This window comes from Neomonachus schauinslandi, chromosome 8 (assembly GCF_002201575.2).
Source record: "Neomonachus schauinslandi chromosome 8, ASM220157v2, whole genome shotgun sequence".
NCBI classification, from domain to species: domain Eukaryota; kingdom Metazoa; phylum Chordata; class Mammalia; order Carnivora; family Phocidae; genus Neomonachus; species Neomonachus schauinslandi.
Window position 1 is genome coordinate 45,509,622 of NC_058410.1, and position 18,257 is coordinate 45,527,878.

The 18,257-nt window shown below is 42.8% G+C and overlaps 2 protein-coding genes across 2 annotated transcripts in view; one reads left to right on the forward strand and one right to left on the reverse strand.

Annotated features, from left to right (window-relative positions):
- Positions 1-13,401, forward strand: part of TRAPPC3L (trafficking protein particle complex subunit 3L) — a 36,376-nt gene extending 22,975 nt beyond the window's left edge. The window contains exons 4-5 of the mRNA XM_021693323.1: positions 8,755-8,940; positions 13,282-13,401. Of these exons, the coding sequence (XP_021548998.1) occupies positions 8,755-8,940; positions 13,282-13,401 (306 nt within the window). The remainder of the gene's footprint in view (positions 1-8,754; positions 8,941-13,281) is intronic.
- On the reverse strand, positions 3,087-7,753 carry CALHM5 (calcium homeostasis modulator family member 5). The gene is made up of 2 exons (XM_021693326.1): positions 7,174-7,753; positions 3,087-3,629 (listed from the first exon to the last, which is right to left on the reverse strand). Exons 1-2 carry the CDS (start codon positions 7,711-7,713, stop codon positions 3,240-3,242), a joined length of 930 nt encoding a protein of 309 aa, XP_021549001.1. The 5' UTR covers positions 7,714-7,753; the 3' UTR covers positions 3,087-3,239.
- Positions 13,402-18,257: the final 4,856 nt, after the last annotated feature.

Sequence of the window (18,257 nt, forward strand, 5' to 3'; positions counted from 1 at the left end):
AATTGAAGATTTGATTCAACAGGCCTGGGATGGGGTCTGATTCTGCATTGCTAATAAACTCCCTCACGATGCTGATGGTCTGAAGACAACACTTTGAGGAGCAAGACTAGAAGAATAGTCTGTTTCTAGTTTACTCAAGGCCAACCTATCTTTGTACCCTCTGCTCCCATTTTGTTCTAGGTATTAATGACAAATCATATGTTACTTCTCTCAGTACTATGTTTATATTAAACAGAATTTAACCCACAGAAATGTGTTCCTCTCAAAACAAATTTAGCCAGAAATAATTGCAAATTAATCTCAGGAGTTGGTGGAGCAGTTTTGGGGAGACACTTATTCAGCATCTATTAAATTGTGCCATTGAGGATATACTGGTAAATGGAATCTAGAGGAACAACTTAAGGAAACTTATGCATGAAGAGAATCTTTGTGTAAATCTATGTCTAAATCCAATTCGCCTCTACTTGTTCTCCCTTAATAAATTCTGATTTTCCTGTATTAGGTTTAGGCTATCTATTGCTTCATAGTCCCCCCAAATTTGGCGGTTTAAAGCAACAAACATTTATTTAAGCTCATGATTTTCTGGGTCAGGGATTTAGGCAAGATGCAGTAGGGAGTGCCCTATGATGTCTGCGGCCTCAGAAGGGGTGGCTCAAAAGTCTGGATGGCTGGGAAGTCTTCACTAGGACCATAGACCTGAGGTCTTTGTTCTGGCTGTTGGTTGGGTTCCCTGGTTCTTCTCCATGTCATGTCTGCTCAGGCTGTCTGGAATAGCTTCTTCACTAATGCGTCTGGCACCTAAGCTGGAATGACTGGGACAGCTGGGGCTGACCAGGCTCCTTTCTCTCTCTCTATCTCGCTCTCTCTCACTCTCCTGGTTAGCTTGACCTTCTTCAGAGCTTGGAGCTTTCAGGGTAATTGGACTTCTTGTCTGGTGGCTGGCTTCTGCCAGGCTGAGCATTGCCAGAGACAGGGCATAAGCTGCAACACTTACACAACCTGGCATCACTTCTGCTACGTGCTATTGGTTCATGATTGGTCCTGGTTCATGCTACTGGGGAGAAGGGTAAGACTCCATCTTTCCATTGGAGCCACTGAGCTGTATTACCATGGTTGGGTTTTATTAAAGTGAAACCCAGATGCACCAAAGATGCAGTGAAGTTGGTTTGGTTAGAATCAATATAAATGGAAAAAAAAAATGCTAGCTTTAAGAGCTTCTTTGAGAGACTGAAGAGAGCCTGTGGTTAGCATTTCTTCCTCACTGAGCCTTCAGTGATCTCACCTGGGTAACTTGAATCTGTGTCATAGAAATTGGCAAACACTTTAAATCAGGATTTTTTTAAGAGCCAGTTGTTAAATATTAATCACACACCATGTTTAAAATCCAAGTAATATATCAAATATATTGCAAATATATTGCAACTTTACATCCTCCACATTCCACTCTCCCACCTAAACACACACACACACACACACACACACACACCTGGGCCTGCTCTAAGCTCCCAAGGATATATTCCGGGTTTTAACACGTTTAGGGTCCTTTCTTCAATTGGGGATAATGTTCCATGGTCATAAAGGGCTCATTCCCCGGATTCTCCAGCTAGGGGGCCAAGACTCTTAGTGATATAAGGTGTGAGCCATGGCATAAAATATACTGCCTCTTCCTTACACACCAATTCCACTAAAAGATTTAGGGGGAACTTAAATATATACATAAACATATAAATATATACATACATATGTATGTATGTATTTAAACAAACATATATGGTAGTAAATATGTATATATATTTAAACTATATATATATGTCTATATTTAAAGTAATATGGGTATACTACATAATAGAATGCAAAATTTGCATTATTTCTAATAAACATAAAACTGCAAAACAGTTTTACACTAGCTTTGACAGTTTCCCCAAACCCGCAGTCAGGGCTGACTTACCCCTTCAGCACAGTAGGTACTATGCCTGGGGCCCGTGATACTTATAGGGGCTCACGAAAGTGTTTTTAATTTCTTTTAAAATCAGAAGAAAATAAATGAACCTTTGGGTTGAAAAAAATGTTGTTGTTGTTTTTTTTTTTTAGATTTTATCTATTTATTTGAGAGAGAGAATGAGAGACAAAGAGCACGAGAGGGAAGCGGGTCAGAGGGAGAAGCAGACCCCCCGCCGAGCAGGGAGCCCGATGCGGGACTCGATCCCGGGACTCCAGGATCATGACCTGAGCCGAAGGCAGTCGCTTAACCAACTGAGCCACCCAGGCGCCCCGAAAAAAATGTTTTAATATATAATATTAATATATTTGTCTTTATATGAATACAGTCATAAAGCGTGTATTTTTTAATGTAGAAAGGGGTCCATGAAGACAGAAGTGCCTACGGCCCCAAAAGCCATAATATAGCCCTGCCTGTAGGGACATACTTTCAGTGCACAGTGGAAACATGTGAAAAGCTCTGAATTTTAGGCATCGTATCCTTTCTATGTGTTATTCTTGAGAACTGCTGTCTTCAGATTCCAAGGAAATGAAGTCCAAATGGTAGAATTTCATACGTCCTTGAAAGGCAATAGAATAGATTTGCAAGACAAGCATTTCCTGTGACTGCACTGCAGATCCTGCTGTCTACAGCCCTCTGTTAAGAGGGCCTTGCTTACTCACAAGTCACCACTGCTGCCCCCAGATGCCTTGACCAATGTTTACATAGAGTAGCCGAACTTCTTGCATGAGTTTCACTGTCAAACCATAAAATCTTAGACCTTGAAGCCACTGGGGACGCCTGGGTGGCTCAGTCCATTAAGCATCTGCCTTCAGCTCAGGTCATGATCCTGGAATCCTGGGATCGAGCCCCGCGTCATCGTCGGGCTCCCTGCTCAGCGGAGAGTCTGCTTCTCCCTCTCCCTCTCTCCCTTTGCCCTTCTCTCCCCCCTGCTCTTTCTCTCTCTCAAATGAATACACAAAATTTATTTAAAAAAAAAAAAGAACTTGAAGCCACTGAACCCCAACCCCCATCAGTGGAAGAGCCCCTTTCTCACCATCCTTGACCACTCCCTCGGCATCAGTTTGAGCACATCCTGACACTGCCTGCCCTTGGGAGCTGCAAAGCTGCTTCCCTTTGGGTTCTTGTCTTCAAGGAAATACTGTGAGAAAACCCAGAGATAAACTGGTTGCTACGGATGCAGCCGAAATGTCAGAATGAGTGTACCCCTGAACTCCACGAGTCCGTGGTGGTGGATGCACTACACACTGTGGGCAGTACCCACAAGTACCATTGTGGTCTCATCATCCTCGGGGCTCAGTTCCAGACCGTCCTCCACCACCTTATGCAGGGTGCTGTAATGTTGCTTGCTTTGGTGAAAAGAATGGAGCTCGGAAGCCGCCTCCCAGGCTGCAAAGGTGGGCATGGGGAAGACTTCTGGCCTCTTGTTTTCAAAAAAGCATTTCAGGTTTCTCTCACTCAGCTTCTTGGCATACTCCAGGAATGTATTTTCCAACTGCTCCTTCTCCTTTTGTGCGTACGTCTTCCAAAAACTCAGCTGAAGGTAGCTAACTTTAGATCGGCAGCGAGCGTAACATGTGGTGAGCAGAGAGAAGAAAGATGCTGAACAAATCAGGCACCATCCTAGAATCTTAGAAAGAAAGAAACATTGAGGACGTGCAAAAGCAAAGCCACTTCCCAGGGGGCGGAAGTGGTGTTACTGGTAAGTGTATGGCTAAATTAATACCACAGTCATTGCCATGTCTCAGTGGAAATCCTTCATGTTAATCTTTTAACAATACTTTTTTAACAGTCAAAGTAAATGTGGGTTTATCTAATCCCTATCATCCATCCCACCCACCATTGCTGGTATGCAAAGAAATAACCAGAAGGCAGACAAATGGAAAAGAGCAAAAATATAAATTATCCAAGAATCAGGTAAACCAAGCCCTCAAATAGTATTAGTTATTAAAGGAAAGAATTCCGTGCATGAGTGAATGTGATTATCAGAGCAAATGAATTTTCTCAGCCAGGAGTTTTCAGGCATTGATAAATACATATTCGTGGCTAGTGACTGATTTTTCCATGTTACGTTGTTTGCAGAGAACAACGGACCCTCTCTGAGAAAAATTCCATTACTCATCATCCATCATTAAGTGAGAGAGACATAATAGAATGGGGAAACTGAAGCTAGAAAAACTGAACGGCCGCAGAAAAGCCAAGAAAAAAAAAAATTAGAGTCATTCTAAACCTTCAGGATAATTGGTTCAGAATTTTGGTAATTAGAAAAAAAAAATTCCTTTTTGAGTACAAACTGGTTCAACTGGCATTTTTTTTTTCTGAATTTTAAAAGCAGAACTCTAAATAGCTCAAGTGACCTTCTAAACTTTCTTGTTCTTAATTATATTTGTCACAATTGGAATTAATTTCCTATTTGGGCAACTAACAGAGCCCTTTCACAGTTTCTTTTGACATTTTCATTAAATGACTCTTAGTATTTCTCAGCAAATGGGCCTATATGAAAATAGAAGCAATAATCTGCAAATGAACCCATTCAGACCGTAACAGAACTACAAACAAGCCCTGATGCTTTAAACCGGGAGTTCCCACCCTCCGGCTCAGACTATGGTGTCATTGTGAAGGCCTCGGACTCCACATGAATGCCAACTCTGGACTGGCCCTAGGTGGCTTTAAATCTCAACCTTCCCCTCCCTATGGGTGTTCTCATTTCCTATGGGTGCCTCACTTCCTCAATTGTAAAATGGGGGTTACCCACCTCAGAGGGGAATCTGGGGGGTTAAAATAAGACAATGTAGACATACATATGCCTTCAGGAAGTGTTAGCTAGTATCACATGCTGCCATTTTTCAAACGGATAGATGTTTATGTAAAAGCATTACTGAGCTCATGGTATCTTTCTGACATGATTTGTGAATGAGGCACAGCTCCTATCGTGTGAAAGTCCTCATAGTTACCTTGAGTCACTTGTGGTTGGCTACTTCAGATCTTCCTCTTCTCTTCATCGCCTCCCTTCCTCTTTCCACACAGCCGGGCCTCCTATAGGCCAGTAGGCCATCTCACCTCAGTATCATGAGCCAATTCTGCTTGAGTTACACTATTTGATCAACTACAGACACCTCCTCCCATGTCGCATCCTAGCGTCACCTTGCTCTCACCTGAGTGCTGAGCACTGAGCCCTTTTGTTCTTCCCCAATTCATAGTACCCAGAACCTAACTAGACATGGTGGATGCTCCCACCCCAGCCCTCAATATGTTCCATTGTGCATGACTCCACCCCCCCCCTCCCCAAACCCTGGCAGTTTTCTCATTAACTTAGAACACTTACTGTGCGTCAGCCCCTGTATGCCCATGTAGGTCCATCATCTCTACACCTTCCAGCAACCCCCCAAGGGAGGTGTTATTAGTCCCAACTATGAGGAAACAGGGGCTCGGAGGGGTCAAACCATGAGCTCGGGGTCACAGAGCTGGTAGGTGGTAGAATCAGGATTCAAACCCAAGGCTGGCCAACTCTAAGACCAAGCTCTGGCCACTAGTCCATGCGACTTCCTTAAGAATAGAGAGCCACCCGGCTGGATTTCTTGTTTCTTTGCCCCACCCATGGCTGGGGCACTTTTTCCACCCCCACCCACATACCCAACTATTGATCTGGACTGTTTGTTGCTCCTGAACCACTGTGGTCAGCACCTGCCACTGACACAGCTCTCCTTGTCCACATCCCACACGCATCATCCCCTAGAAATCAGCCCCAGGTCCTTCTCATTCTGCTGGAAAGTAAACAGGTGGTGTGCCCAGGCTAAGCGATGACAGGATATGCATGATTTCCTTATGCCTGTGTCTGGAGAAGAAAAGCTCACAAGTGGTAAGTGTTTGGATCTGGTGCTGACCGAATAGAGTCTGGTGCCTGAGGACATAAATCATAAATCACTCATTGTATCATAACATTCGGAATTAATACCTTCCTTCAACAAAAGGAGGAAGACAGTGGGATCCTGGCATGTTTTCATTTAGGATGTGCTTTATGCATTAAACAAAGGATTTTGTGGGGTGGGCATTTTTAAGCTCATCAGTTTATGTAAAAAGTACGGTGTGACTCTACCTCCAACCAGCTTTGGAAAGTATGATTTTACTTATTTATTTTGGGGGGGGAAGTATGATTTTAAAACCAGACTGCCCTGATGTGTTGTCAAAAAGGCAAGTCCTTGTTGAAAAGGTAAAATTATCTTCCTTTCAGTGCCTTTCTTCTGAAACCAATGGCATTCCTGACAAATTGCGGATCTGTTTATCTACTCTGATTAGCTGTTTTGGTTTGGGGATTGTGACCCTACAACTCAGTAGGAGGAATTCAATCTTTTCCTGAGGTCAGGGCTAGGCTTCACATCTGGAGTTGTGCTCAGGTTCCTGGAAGGATGACAAGCCACTTCCCTGTGTCAGTTAAGTAAAGCTACAGTTTCCTTCTGTTAAATAAAACAATGTCCCAAATCTTGAGCTGCTTAAGTAATGTAAGAACTTCTTTAGCTGTAAAGAGCACAAAGAGCAGAGGACGTAACTTCCCTAGAGAATATGGTCCCTTTTCACTAACGGCTATTTAAAGACTGGTGATGCCCACTTTACCAGGAAATTTTTCTCAATCTTGACAATATTTATACACAGAGATAACAGTGGCCAAAAATCATTTGAGGGGATCTCTACACTAATTATATTACGTGCCGCTTTGAAAAACATCCGCTCGTTTGGTTCAGCTGAATTTTAATAGATGAATGCTATCTGCGTGTGTTTTTCTGAGAAACCAGTTTGAAAATAAATAATTGATAGGAGGCAGTAATTTCTAATTACAGCTGTGCCATTAACACTCAATTATAAGTTAGTGTCATGCATTATTTACCAAGTCAACCCAGAGAGATTGTTTTAAAAGCACTTAAGTATTTACATATGCATAACCCAGAGGATATTTTCTTTTCGGAAGTGGAAAAGACAATCCAGTCAGCAATTTTACTGAGCCACCAACCTCTAAAAAAGCTTTTCCTGAGATTGTCTCCATGCTGCATCATGTTCCAATTTTCCTTTAGTTTCAAAGTGTCCTAGCAGGATGCAGACTCAGCTCTGCCTGAAAGGAGTACCCGAAAGAATCCTTCAAGCTCCTCCTGGGAGAGAAAGGAGAGTTTGTCCTTCCTTACCTGAGACTGGGCTTGAAGGGACAGCTTCACTTCTTCATTGTCCGCGGGTGTCATGCTGGTTTTGCCACAAGAGACTTTGTGAAGTTCATCCCGGCACTCTTGGGGCTTGCCCTGGCAAATCAGTCCCACGAGTCTTGAACTTTTGGTCCCGCTCATGGCACATTCGTAAAAAGTCCCATTGAGCAGAGCCACAGAAAGCCACATCATCGGAGCCACCAGTGAACTCAGAGTGATCTGACCGAGGACATAGAAAAAGCGGCAACTATGGCCTTTGGGGAAGATTTTCCTGGGATTCACACAGCAGCCTGTGAAGAGCCTCCAAGACTTGCCGTTCAGGAAGAATCCCAGGATCAGTAACACCCAAGCAGGAGCGAAGAGGAAAACCAGCCCATAGACCACATTCTCGGTGCTGCAGGGACACTTAAAAGCCACCAGGGAAAAGAGACGCTCACTCCCCACGGTCAGCAGAGCCATGAAGCTGTAGCCAATAACAGTTTTCTGGTTGAGGAAGAATTTTAAAATCCCCTGAAAAGCATCCATGCTGAAGAGACACCAAGGGAAAAGGCTTTGCCCTTATTTATTGTCAGAGCCGCTGTGGCAGTGGCCGAGGGTGGAGCTCTTTCTTCTTTAGAAACAACAGTACTCCTTCTTCGGACTGAATTCAGCCAGATAAGGAAACAATGTCATTCCCCAGGAATGAGTATTTCCCAACCATGTTCAGATAATGCCTCCTACTGGTGGATTTTGCGCCAGGGAACCGGGGCCAAAACACTGAGAATCAGAGTAAATTCAAAGTGCACCACTTCTATTTTATATTATTTTCACGCTGCTTGGTTCTCAATCATAGATAGCAATAATAGTCTAGAAATTTTCCAGCCAGAGGAATCAACGTGAGCAGAAACAGATTTCAGCCAATTCACTGGGAGCCAAATCACGTCTCCAAGCCGGGAGTCTCGTGATGGCTTTTCCCTTCCTGCTTAAGACCCGCTACTTTGGCTACTTTGCCTTAAGATCTGAAAGATTCATTTTACATCCTCTTAAACTGGCTAGTGTCAGAGACTTGAGCCAAATTTTAGGATTTGGGCTATTCAAAATTTAGATGGAAAAGTTTAGGGAACATTTGAGTTTTGAATGAAAGACAAAATGAGAAGGGTCCCTGTCGCTTCTTTCCCAGGCGATCATAGCAACCTCTCGATTAGTATCTCTGCCTTTGACCTCAAGCCCACCCCTACCCTCAACCCTAATGATGACAAATATTTTAATTTCTTACCCTCCTGAACAATATTTATTTTTGAAAACGATTTTTCGAGAAATAATGCTTAACTCTGTTTCATAAAGCATATTGTTTTCACAGAAAACTAGTCCCTTAGGATATTCCACAAAAATGAAAGGGTTTAAGACTTATACAGGTCATAGGGTCAGTACATTTCAAAGCTGAGTGTGAACCCAGACTCCCTGACTACAAACTCCACATGCTTAACCATCGTGCTACACTGACTGGAACAGACTATTTGGGTGCTCTGCTAATAGATATCTGCTCTAGACCAAGTTTTAGTAGAATTTTTTTTCCCTCTTTATTAGGTTGCCTTTAAGATGTACTTGGGGATTACACCAAGTGTGACCTGTAACAATTCAAGCAGGACTGAATTTTCCCTGATCCTAGACAAGAATCCGCTGGTGGAGTTTGTGGAAGAGCTCCCCGCCGGGCGATCCTCTCTGTGCTACTGCAATTTACTCTGTGGGATTATCAGAGGTGCCCTGGAAATGGTAAAGCACGTATTTCATTTTGCCAGGTGTATTTGTTAGCTAGGGCTGTGTAGCAAATGACCCCCCAAATACAACTGCTTAAAACAGCAAACACTTATTATCTCACACAGTTTCTAAGAATCAGAAATCAAAACAACAAATTCTTACTATCTCACACAGTTTCTAAGAGTCAGAAATCTGCGAAGAGTTTTGCTGAGAGCACTTAGCTCTTGTGACTAGGTGCCTTTCAGAGCTTAATACCGGCACAGTCCCGCCTTTGGTCAGGGCCGCCGTGGTGAAGACTTGACGCAGGCTAGAGAATCCACCTCCAGGCTTACTCACGTGACCTCAGCGCCTGGCTGGTGGCTAGAGGCTTCATGAAATTCCTTGCCACATAAGCCTCTCGATAGGTCCAGTCCCAACAGGTGCTGCCAACCCTGGTACAGAGTGGGAGGGTGCTACCTGCCGGTGTGACGAGCAGGAGGCGGAGATCATTGCGGTCTGTTTTGGAGGCTGGCTCCCACACCTGAATTATTCATTGACTTAACAAAGGCAGTGATCAGCATCTGTTAAAAGGCACTGAGCACACAAGATGAGTAAGACATAGTCACTGCCCCTTAAGAGTTTCTGTCCAGTAGAGAAGTCAGATGTGTGAAGAAGTGTGGATAATGGCTATGGGAGGAGCTGGGTTGGGTTGGGTGGTGAGGCAGGGCAGACTTCCTAGAGAAACTCTGGGCTGGCATGTGAAGGATAAATAAGAGTTAGGGGAAGCAAGGCTTTAGGGTGAGGGGAGCGGGGGAAAAGGATATTCCCGGTAAAAGCAGCATGTCCAAAGGCACAAAAAGAATGTTTCAGTAGAGGAACAAGGAACTTGAATGAGTTCAGTGTGGGTGACATGTAGACTGAGAGAAATACTGTCATGAAAAAGGAGGGTTCACTTCTTTACAGAGGCCTGATTTTTTTTTTTTTTTTTACCTATCTTAATGCAAAGACTACATTTTATCTGTCTCCCATAATGTACAGCATTGGCACATAGTAGACTGAATATATATGTTGAATAAAAGAAAGAGAATGATCTGAAAATTTTCCAGTTCTAGGGTAAGGAGAAGAGGTTTCCATAGATTGGGTACGTGGATAGCTTCCCTGTGATTCAGCCTCTTGGGGAGGAGCCCATCCTGCTTGGAAGTTTTCCAATCTCATTACAAAGGTTCTTTGTCCAGGTCATGAACTTGCCATATTTCACTTTTTGGGACCTGACTGTAAGAAAATTGGGGATACCATCTTCCAGTCTTTAACATTGCTGTCCATCAGGAAGAGAAGGAAACTAGGAAGGTGAATGATCTTCCCTGTTCCTCTAATCTGGGATACAGATACTGTGACCCCTCCTCCTAGGGAGGTTCTCCAAGTTACGGTTTAGTTTTCTGTACTGGGGAAGTCAGTGATGTCAACTCCACCAAAAGAACTTCCTGGTCCTATTTCTGAATTGAGACTTGAATGTTGTAGCACTTCAGGGTCACGACTTCTTAGAAAACTGGCTTGAGTTGTTCATAGACCTGCAAGAGTCTCCTCGGCCGGCTATCCTCTGGGCCAGCATGTTCCTCTCCCCAGCCTCCCAGAAGTAACCTTCGTTCTCAGTGATCCTTTTCGCTCTCTGGCCTTAACTTCATAGTCGCATTTCTCCCCTTGACTATTACTTGTCTCTTTTCGCTCCCCCTATTCCTCGTGGGGGGGGGGGTGCTCTTTGAGAGCTGTTATCACAGTCCTTTATAACTCCCCCCAGAGGCCTGATTTTTAAAAAGTGGCGGGGGGGGCATTCATACGACCCAAGCTTGGGAATTTAGACTTTTGTAATGAAAGCAGCAGAGACCCAGTATAGGTTGATAAACAAGGGAATGATATTTTGAAATTTGTGGTTTAGGAATTTCATTCCTTTGTCGTCAAAGTGAAAGTATACATCGTACAGGGTACGATGCTGAAGGGAAGAAGAGGGCAGTTGGGAAGCTGTGATGGTAACCTCAAGAAAAACCAGAATAGGGGCGCCTGGGTGGCTCAGTTGGTTAAGCGACTGCCTTCAGCTCTGGTCAGGATCTCAGGGTCCTGGGATCGAGTCCCACATCGGGCTCCCTGCTCAGCGGGAAGCCTGCTTCTCCCTCTCTCGCTCCCCCTGCTTGTGTTCCCTCTCTCGCTGTCTCTCTCTGTGTCAAATAAATAAATAAAGTCTTTAAAAAAAAGAAAAAGAAAAGAAAAACCAGAATAAAGCCCTCACAATAGGAGTGGAGGGGAGAAGACCGATTTGAACAACATTAAGAAGGCAGATTAGTAAGTAATTAGACTGAAGACTAGGTTATCAGTTGACTGAAAGAGACAAGATTGGGAAAAGGAGTCAGGAATTATTCAGGGTTCTGAGCAACCTGTAAGGATGGTTGCACTGTTAACCAAGAGAGTTCAAACCAAGGAGGGGTACAGTGGGGTTAGGAGAGACAACGTGAGGAGTTGGGAGGTTCTGGAGTGGAGGTGTCCACACAGGCAAGTGATGATATCCAATAAGCAGTTGTACACATGTCTGAAAGCCACAGAGAGATGTGGACCGAAGAGGCATTGGAACTGTCAAAAGATCAGTCGGAGGTGTGTAGAGGAAGAAGGAAAAGGAGTCACGGGCGGAACCCTAGGAAGCAATAACATGTACTGAGTAAGTTGAAGAGAGAATACAAAGGCTGCAAAGGATACCAAGAAGGAGGAGTCGGAGGTGGGGAAGACAGTAGGACAGAATGGAGTCAGAAACAAAGGAGGAGAATATTTCAAGAAGAGGGAGTGATTCACAAGGTCAAGGACAGCAGAGAGGCTAAGTAAAACAAGACCTGAAAAATAGTCAAAACACATAGGGACTGAGAAGTCAGGAAGGACCTTAGTAAAAGCTGGTTTGGGAAAGCGAAGGAAGAAGAAGACAATCTGTCAAAGACTGTCGAGCCAAGGGCAGCTTAGAAAAAAATAATAGTCCACAAAGTGTCATTTTTCCAGAAGCTTAGCTATTAAGAGTGCCGGGACCAGAGAGTCCCCAAAGACTAAACATGTGTCGACCTACACAATAATGAGGCATTCATGTAATTTTTGATTATTGGTGATGATTAGAGGAAGGATATAATAACAGATAATCCAGAAGAATAAAACAATCAAAATAATGTATTATTCACCCAGATCTTCCATGCTTCTATCCTACCAGTTTTTTAAAGGTTTGTCCTATCCAGAAATTAAGAAAAGGGAAGGGAAATGTTCTGGGAGCTTATAAGCAAAGGGATGAACCATAAAACAAAGGCAAAAATAGGATAAGGAGTTCTCCAGCTTTCCCGGAGAACAGTTGATTCTAGTGCTATATGACAAACAGATACCAGACCTCATGTGGCCTCAAATATATATCCAAATAGCTTCAATGTAGCTTCCTTGCTTATTTCACTTGACCTTCTGTTAAATTTTGGCAAAGACAAAAATGATCTCATGGGGGGAAATGAGGGTGAATCTAGCTTCTATATTTCAATTGCCTACTAGACCCAGGCCTTTTCACTTATTATTTGCTTTTACCAACCAAGTACTTTTGCTTAGTTATCTTATTTATCCCAATGACTTAAAATAGCTGAATGGACACTCTGTTGAGGGTAGTAGGTCAGCAGTATGCTGCTGTTATGTGAATACATTTTAATGAATAGAGAAGTAAGCCCTGTGGGATTACTTCAATGTATGGGAAGTGGGAAATGCTTTACAGTGGAAAAGAAGGGCTGGATATCAAATATTCATGTCTGTAACTTCAGTCTTTAATTTTATATTTATAATGTATTTAGCTGATACTTTTTCAAAGCTCTTAAAGCCATAAGTGATTGCTCAATGTTGTTAGGACAAGTGATTATGTTATTTAGCTGATGATAGAATGACTGAACGCAAGTCAGTTGGAAAGAAATCGTTTAAGAATCCATTTATCCTTGGAAGTTCTGCTTGACAAGGCACATTGGCTCAAGGCTATCTTTGAGTTGGGAATTTGTGTTCTTCTTGAGATGGACCCATAGTTCAGCTGTGCACTGTGAGCAAGAGTGGGCCCATATCTCTGGGCTTGCCCCACAATCATCCGGGTTGGGCCTGGCCTGGCGTACCCTTCTCTTTGCAGATTCACACCACAGAGCTGACACACAGCCAGACCATCTCTGGAGGACACACAATAAACGGCCCTTCATCCACAGAGCAAGCTCTTTTTTATCATCCCGTAAGGAAAGTCAGCCCCTTATAGGGTAAACAGAGCTGAAAACAGAGAAAAATGTAGAGAGGTTTTTTTTTAAAACCTAAATGACACAAGCCTGTTTCTTTTTCCTTTCCTAGATTCATTTGGCTGCTGATGTTACATTCTTGCAAGACAGACTGAAAGGCGACCGTGTGACAGAAATAGGAATAACATTTCTGAGAAAGCTAGATGAGAAAAAATACAGACGGAAAAAATGAAGTATTGCATGCACAATGCCACAGGGGGGCCAACTGAGGAGTTAATATTATCTAAACATACAGAGCCATAGAAATTTTGAATTGTTTAATAATAGCATGGGCTTTAAAAGGCTTATATATCAGCCAGAAATTTGAAGTGCAGGGCACTAGGATTTAAAGATTTTTTTTCTTTGCTGATAAATTACGCATTTTCAATCTTATGTCCATTAGATTTCATATACAAATAACTCCTTATAAGATAGCATACATGAATTCACATATCATAGAGCCCATCCTAACAGAGTCCACTGACTTCATTTACTTATGGTAATGGAAAAAAAAAAAAAAAGCATACAAACTACACAGTTGGTGTATCCACCCATTCTCATTGGAAAAAATAGATAAATGGTACAATATAGAGTTGACGATATAGAGACAATTTCTAGATACTGTATATTGCATTCTCTATAGAAACAGTGCCATTTATAACACCTTTCCATATTTTTGAGTAACTATGGGTATGATTTCTTTCATATATTGGCTTGGTTTGTCACTTCAGCCTCCTGAAGCTGCTCTCTCTCGATTTATAATTACCAAGGCAAGCTGTTTATTTGCATGCTAATTCTGAAATATTTTTAAGGAGCATTTAGTTTTAATTCATGTAACTTTTAGATAGTATTAACCAAATGTCTTCCTATTCTCGTGAAACATTGCTGATGGTCAGGCCAGGAAACCTCTAAAATGAGAGGTAAATAATGTTTTTTGAAAATACTTTCTTACCCCAAAGCTTATTCAGTTAGAATTTTTGCTGTCCTTTTTATCCCCTAAAAAAAACCTTACAAAGCATGCTTTGACTGTGACCAGAACATATTTAAAATTCAAAATGTACTGGATTCAATAAACAATAATCTTTACCAGACCATCAGCATACGCAGGAAGCCTCTATGCAGTCCAGAATCTGCTGGGCTCTGCAGAGAACTGAAATTCCAAGTAAGTTACAATTAGTGTGGGTCCATCAGTTAAAACTGGTGTAAATGATATCATCGTGGTAGACCTCAACTAGGACTCAGGAGCCTAAAGACACAGTACCAGGTCTGTTTCTAGTGGATTCAGCTGATCCTAACTGGTGGCTCAATCTTGGACAAGGCATGTAATCTCTCAAGTGCGCTCTCTCTCTCATGTATAAAATGGCACAATTGAAAAAAAATTAAAATTTAAAAATTTAAAAAAATTTAAAAAGGCACAACTGAACATGGTAAGTATTATAAAAGAGTTTAAATGACATCAAAAACCACTGAACTTCCACATTTTTTTATTTTGAAGACTATGAGGAAATGGTTTGTTCCCTACGCATGCAGCTGTCTCTTCAAAAGGGCATCGAGGTCAGTATTAAGGACCAAATAGGGTCACTGGGGCAGCTGCAGCAACCATGGGAGGAACTTTAAGCCAGTTCCACAGAAGACCAGGTAGAATCGGGAAAATGAATATTACCTGACATCAGAAGGGATATCACAATGCCATGTATTTTAAACTGATGCCTCCAGAAGAATGTTTGCCTGCCATCCATCCCAAAGCTTCTTTTAGGGATGTTTCCATCTTCCCTCAGCAGTCCTCATACTTGTTTATTGTCTTCTCAAAGCTCTTAGGTTCATCCAGTCATTATTAGAAGCCTGGCTCTCTTTAGCAGTTGGAATGGACTATTATGAATAAGTGGAAAGTTCCCTTTTCTCTCTGTTTATGAAAGACCAAAGTAGAAATATGGAAAACCAGATGCATGAAGTGAGACAATGACATTAAAACTCTTGTAACCAAAAAGGCCACTTTAATCAAGTTCTGCTAAATGTTAACTTTTGTAAACGTTCAAAGAGATGGTATTATTCATTGTTAAGGGTCTGTCAGTTGGGACGGTAGACTCTGAGTGGTTGTTATATTTCACAGCCTCCTCCATCAGCTATGGAGGCTAATTAATTTCTCCTCAGTAACACCAAAGTCCATGATAGGTACCGCCCCAGCCATAGAAACTTGGTAGGACGAGCATTTTCTTCTTTGAAAAGAGAGCCAAGTGGGGGGGGGGGGGGCGCTGCCTTCGGCTCAGGTCATGATCCCAGGGTCCTGGGATCTGAGCCGCGCATCGGGCTCCCTGCTCAGTGCAGAGCCTGCTTCTCCCTCTCCTTCTGCCCCTCCCCCTGCTCGTTCTCTGTCGCTCACTCTCTCTCTCAAATAAATAAATAAAATCTTTAAAAAAAAAAAAGGAGAGCAAAACTTTGTTTATCTTGCTTGGTTGCATATTAAAAAAAAAAAAAATCTGTCCAGTTGCTGTGCTTCTTCATTCTGGTAAACCTTCCAGAACTTGAGCTGGACATGACCAGTGGTTGACCAAGAGTGGTTCCGGCAAATAAGCAGACAGAAGGAAAGGGGATGAGGCAGTCTAGTGCACCAGTCTATAATCTGAGAAGGAGACACCCAGTTCTTACTCAATCCGCCGTAGTCGCCTTACAGCTGAGACCAAGGCATAGCCACAGCGATCATTAGCAAAACTGTCTTTCTCAAGTGTTTCACTAAGAAAGGAGGCGCTGAACAAAACGCATCAATGGTTGGAAATCCTTCACTAAAAACATAAGAAAGAAATGTCCTAGGACAATTCTTTTTTCCCACTCAAACTCCAACTCCGTATTTCCCAATTAAATCTTTCTTTTTTTTTTTTTTTAATTTTATTTATTTATTTGACAGAGAAAGACACAGCGAGAGAGGGAACACAAACGGGGAGTGGGAGAGGGAGAAGCAGACTCCCCGCTAAGCAGGGAGCCCGATGCGGGACTCGATCCAGGGACTCCAGGATCATGACCCGAGCCGAAGGCGGTCGCTTAACCAACTGAGCCACCCAGGCGGCCCCCAATTAAATCTTTCTTTGTTTTTCTTCCTTCAGTTTCTTTTGTCTTCCATTTTTTCTTCTAGGAGCTCTGTTGCCACTACATATGCTTCTTCTTCTTTTTCCCAAAGATTCTTCCTGCAACTCCTTTACTTCATCCTTTATTCCCTCTTCCACTTCCTTTACTTTCATTATGCTTAATGTAATGGGTATTTGCTGGCTGCCTATATCTCCACCAACAGAATGGCGTTTTTTTCTGTTCAGCTGCCCACCATTTTATTAGGCAACCCATCCTTCAGGAAAGGTCATCTCTATCCCCTGCTCCATCGCTATCCCCTGGGCACAGTGGCTCTATCCCAGTTGAAAATCACCACTTTGCCAGTCAGAGCTAAGCCAGTCAGGACATGGCATTCCCCAGACCACAATCATTGCTGCTGACATAGAGCAGAGGACAAGGATGAATGGACTGAAAGAACAAAAGTCTGCCTGTTACGTGAGCTAATAAATTTACTGCATTCTTTGAGCAAGTAGAGTTGTGTTTCTGTTATAGTAATGCAACGAAGTTCACTGCATGATAAACAGGTGAAAGGTCTAGATAATTTGCAATGTATTGGAGAATACCAAAGAGAATAAACTTTATTATTACATTTTTCGTATGGTTGAATGCTCAATGAAATAAATTTGGCTTTACAATAGCTCTCCTCCTCACAAAAAGGAAAAGGTCACAGAAGAGAGAGACTAAAAACCATGCAGGATAGTGTGCATACACCCAGCACACAAGTCCCAGAAAAGGGAGACGCCATAGGGAGAAGATATTTTGAATCAGCGAGCGGTAGCTCTTTAAAAACAAACAAAACTTGGGGCGCCTGGGTGGCTCAGTTGTTAAGCGTCTGCCTTCAGCTCAGGTCATGATCCCGGGGTCCTGGGATCGAGCCCCGCATCGGGCTCCCGGCTCAGCGGGAAGCCTGCTTCTCCCTCTCCTGCTCCCCCTGCTTGTGTTCCCTCTCTCGCTGTGTCTCTCTCTGTCAAATAAATAAATAAATAAAATCTTTAAAAACAAACAAAACTCATACATTTCAGGTACTTCAGCTATTTTTACTGGAAACTTAAATCCCATTAGGAATCACCCAGGGATTCCAAAGTCAGGACAATCCTGATTTCTGGAGCCTCCCAGTGGCCTAAATCTTCCAAGCCAGCAGACTACTTAGTGACTTGGTGTTTCCGAGCAGTGTGTGAATCACGTAGATTTTAATGGCTTAAAATAGGAAAGGCTAATTCCCTGTGGTCTGTGTATACCAAACAATAGAAGCACCTGGAAATGCTGCTTTCTTGGTTTTGGATTCAATTAAGATTTTTATCTGGTGCTAGGCACATCCATTATGTGGTGTGTCACTTAATTTTCATAACAATCTGCGAGGCATTAGGTGGGTAACAAAGACAAAGAGATGGATATGAAACTACAAAGGAGCTAAATTTACCCGTGCTTTAAGTGCATTAAGACCAGGCTGGTGAGTGGAGGGAGGGGGCAATGTTTGTCTCCTGTCTCCCTTGAGAGGCTGAGTGAGGGACCACAAGAAGAGGAGGTAGCTTGGAAAGAAGCTAATAAGCTGTGAATATTTTGAGTTTGAGGAGCCTTTGAAATATCCAAAAAACCTCAGAAGGTCAGAAGAGAGGCCTGGACTGAAGATGGGCTTTGGAGTCATCGATACATGGATAATAGTAGAAGCAGTGGATGTGGATGGCAGCATCTGTGGAGAGCATGGACTTCAGGAAATACAAGGAACAAAGAATCTTGACAAATACTACCATTCAAGAGGCAGCAGGGAAAGAAGAGCATAGGTGAGGTTGACCTTTCCATCACAGACAGAGACGGGAGAACCTGGTGACCTGAAAGCTAAGAGAGTCTCAAGGAGAACAGAGTGGTCAGAGGCATTAGATGCCACAGAAAAGCCAAGAAAGGCCAGGGAAGGGACATTGGGTTTGATAATGCAAGACATTTGAAGATACA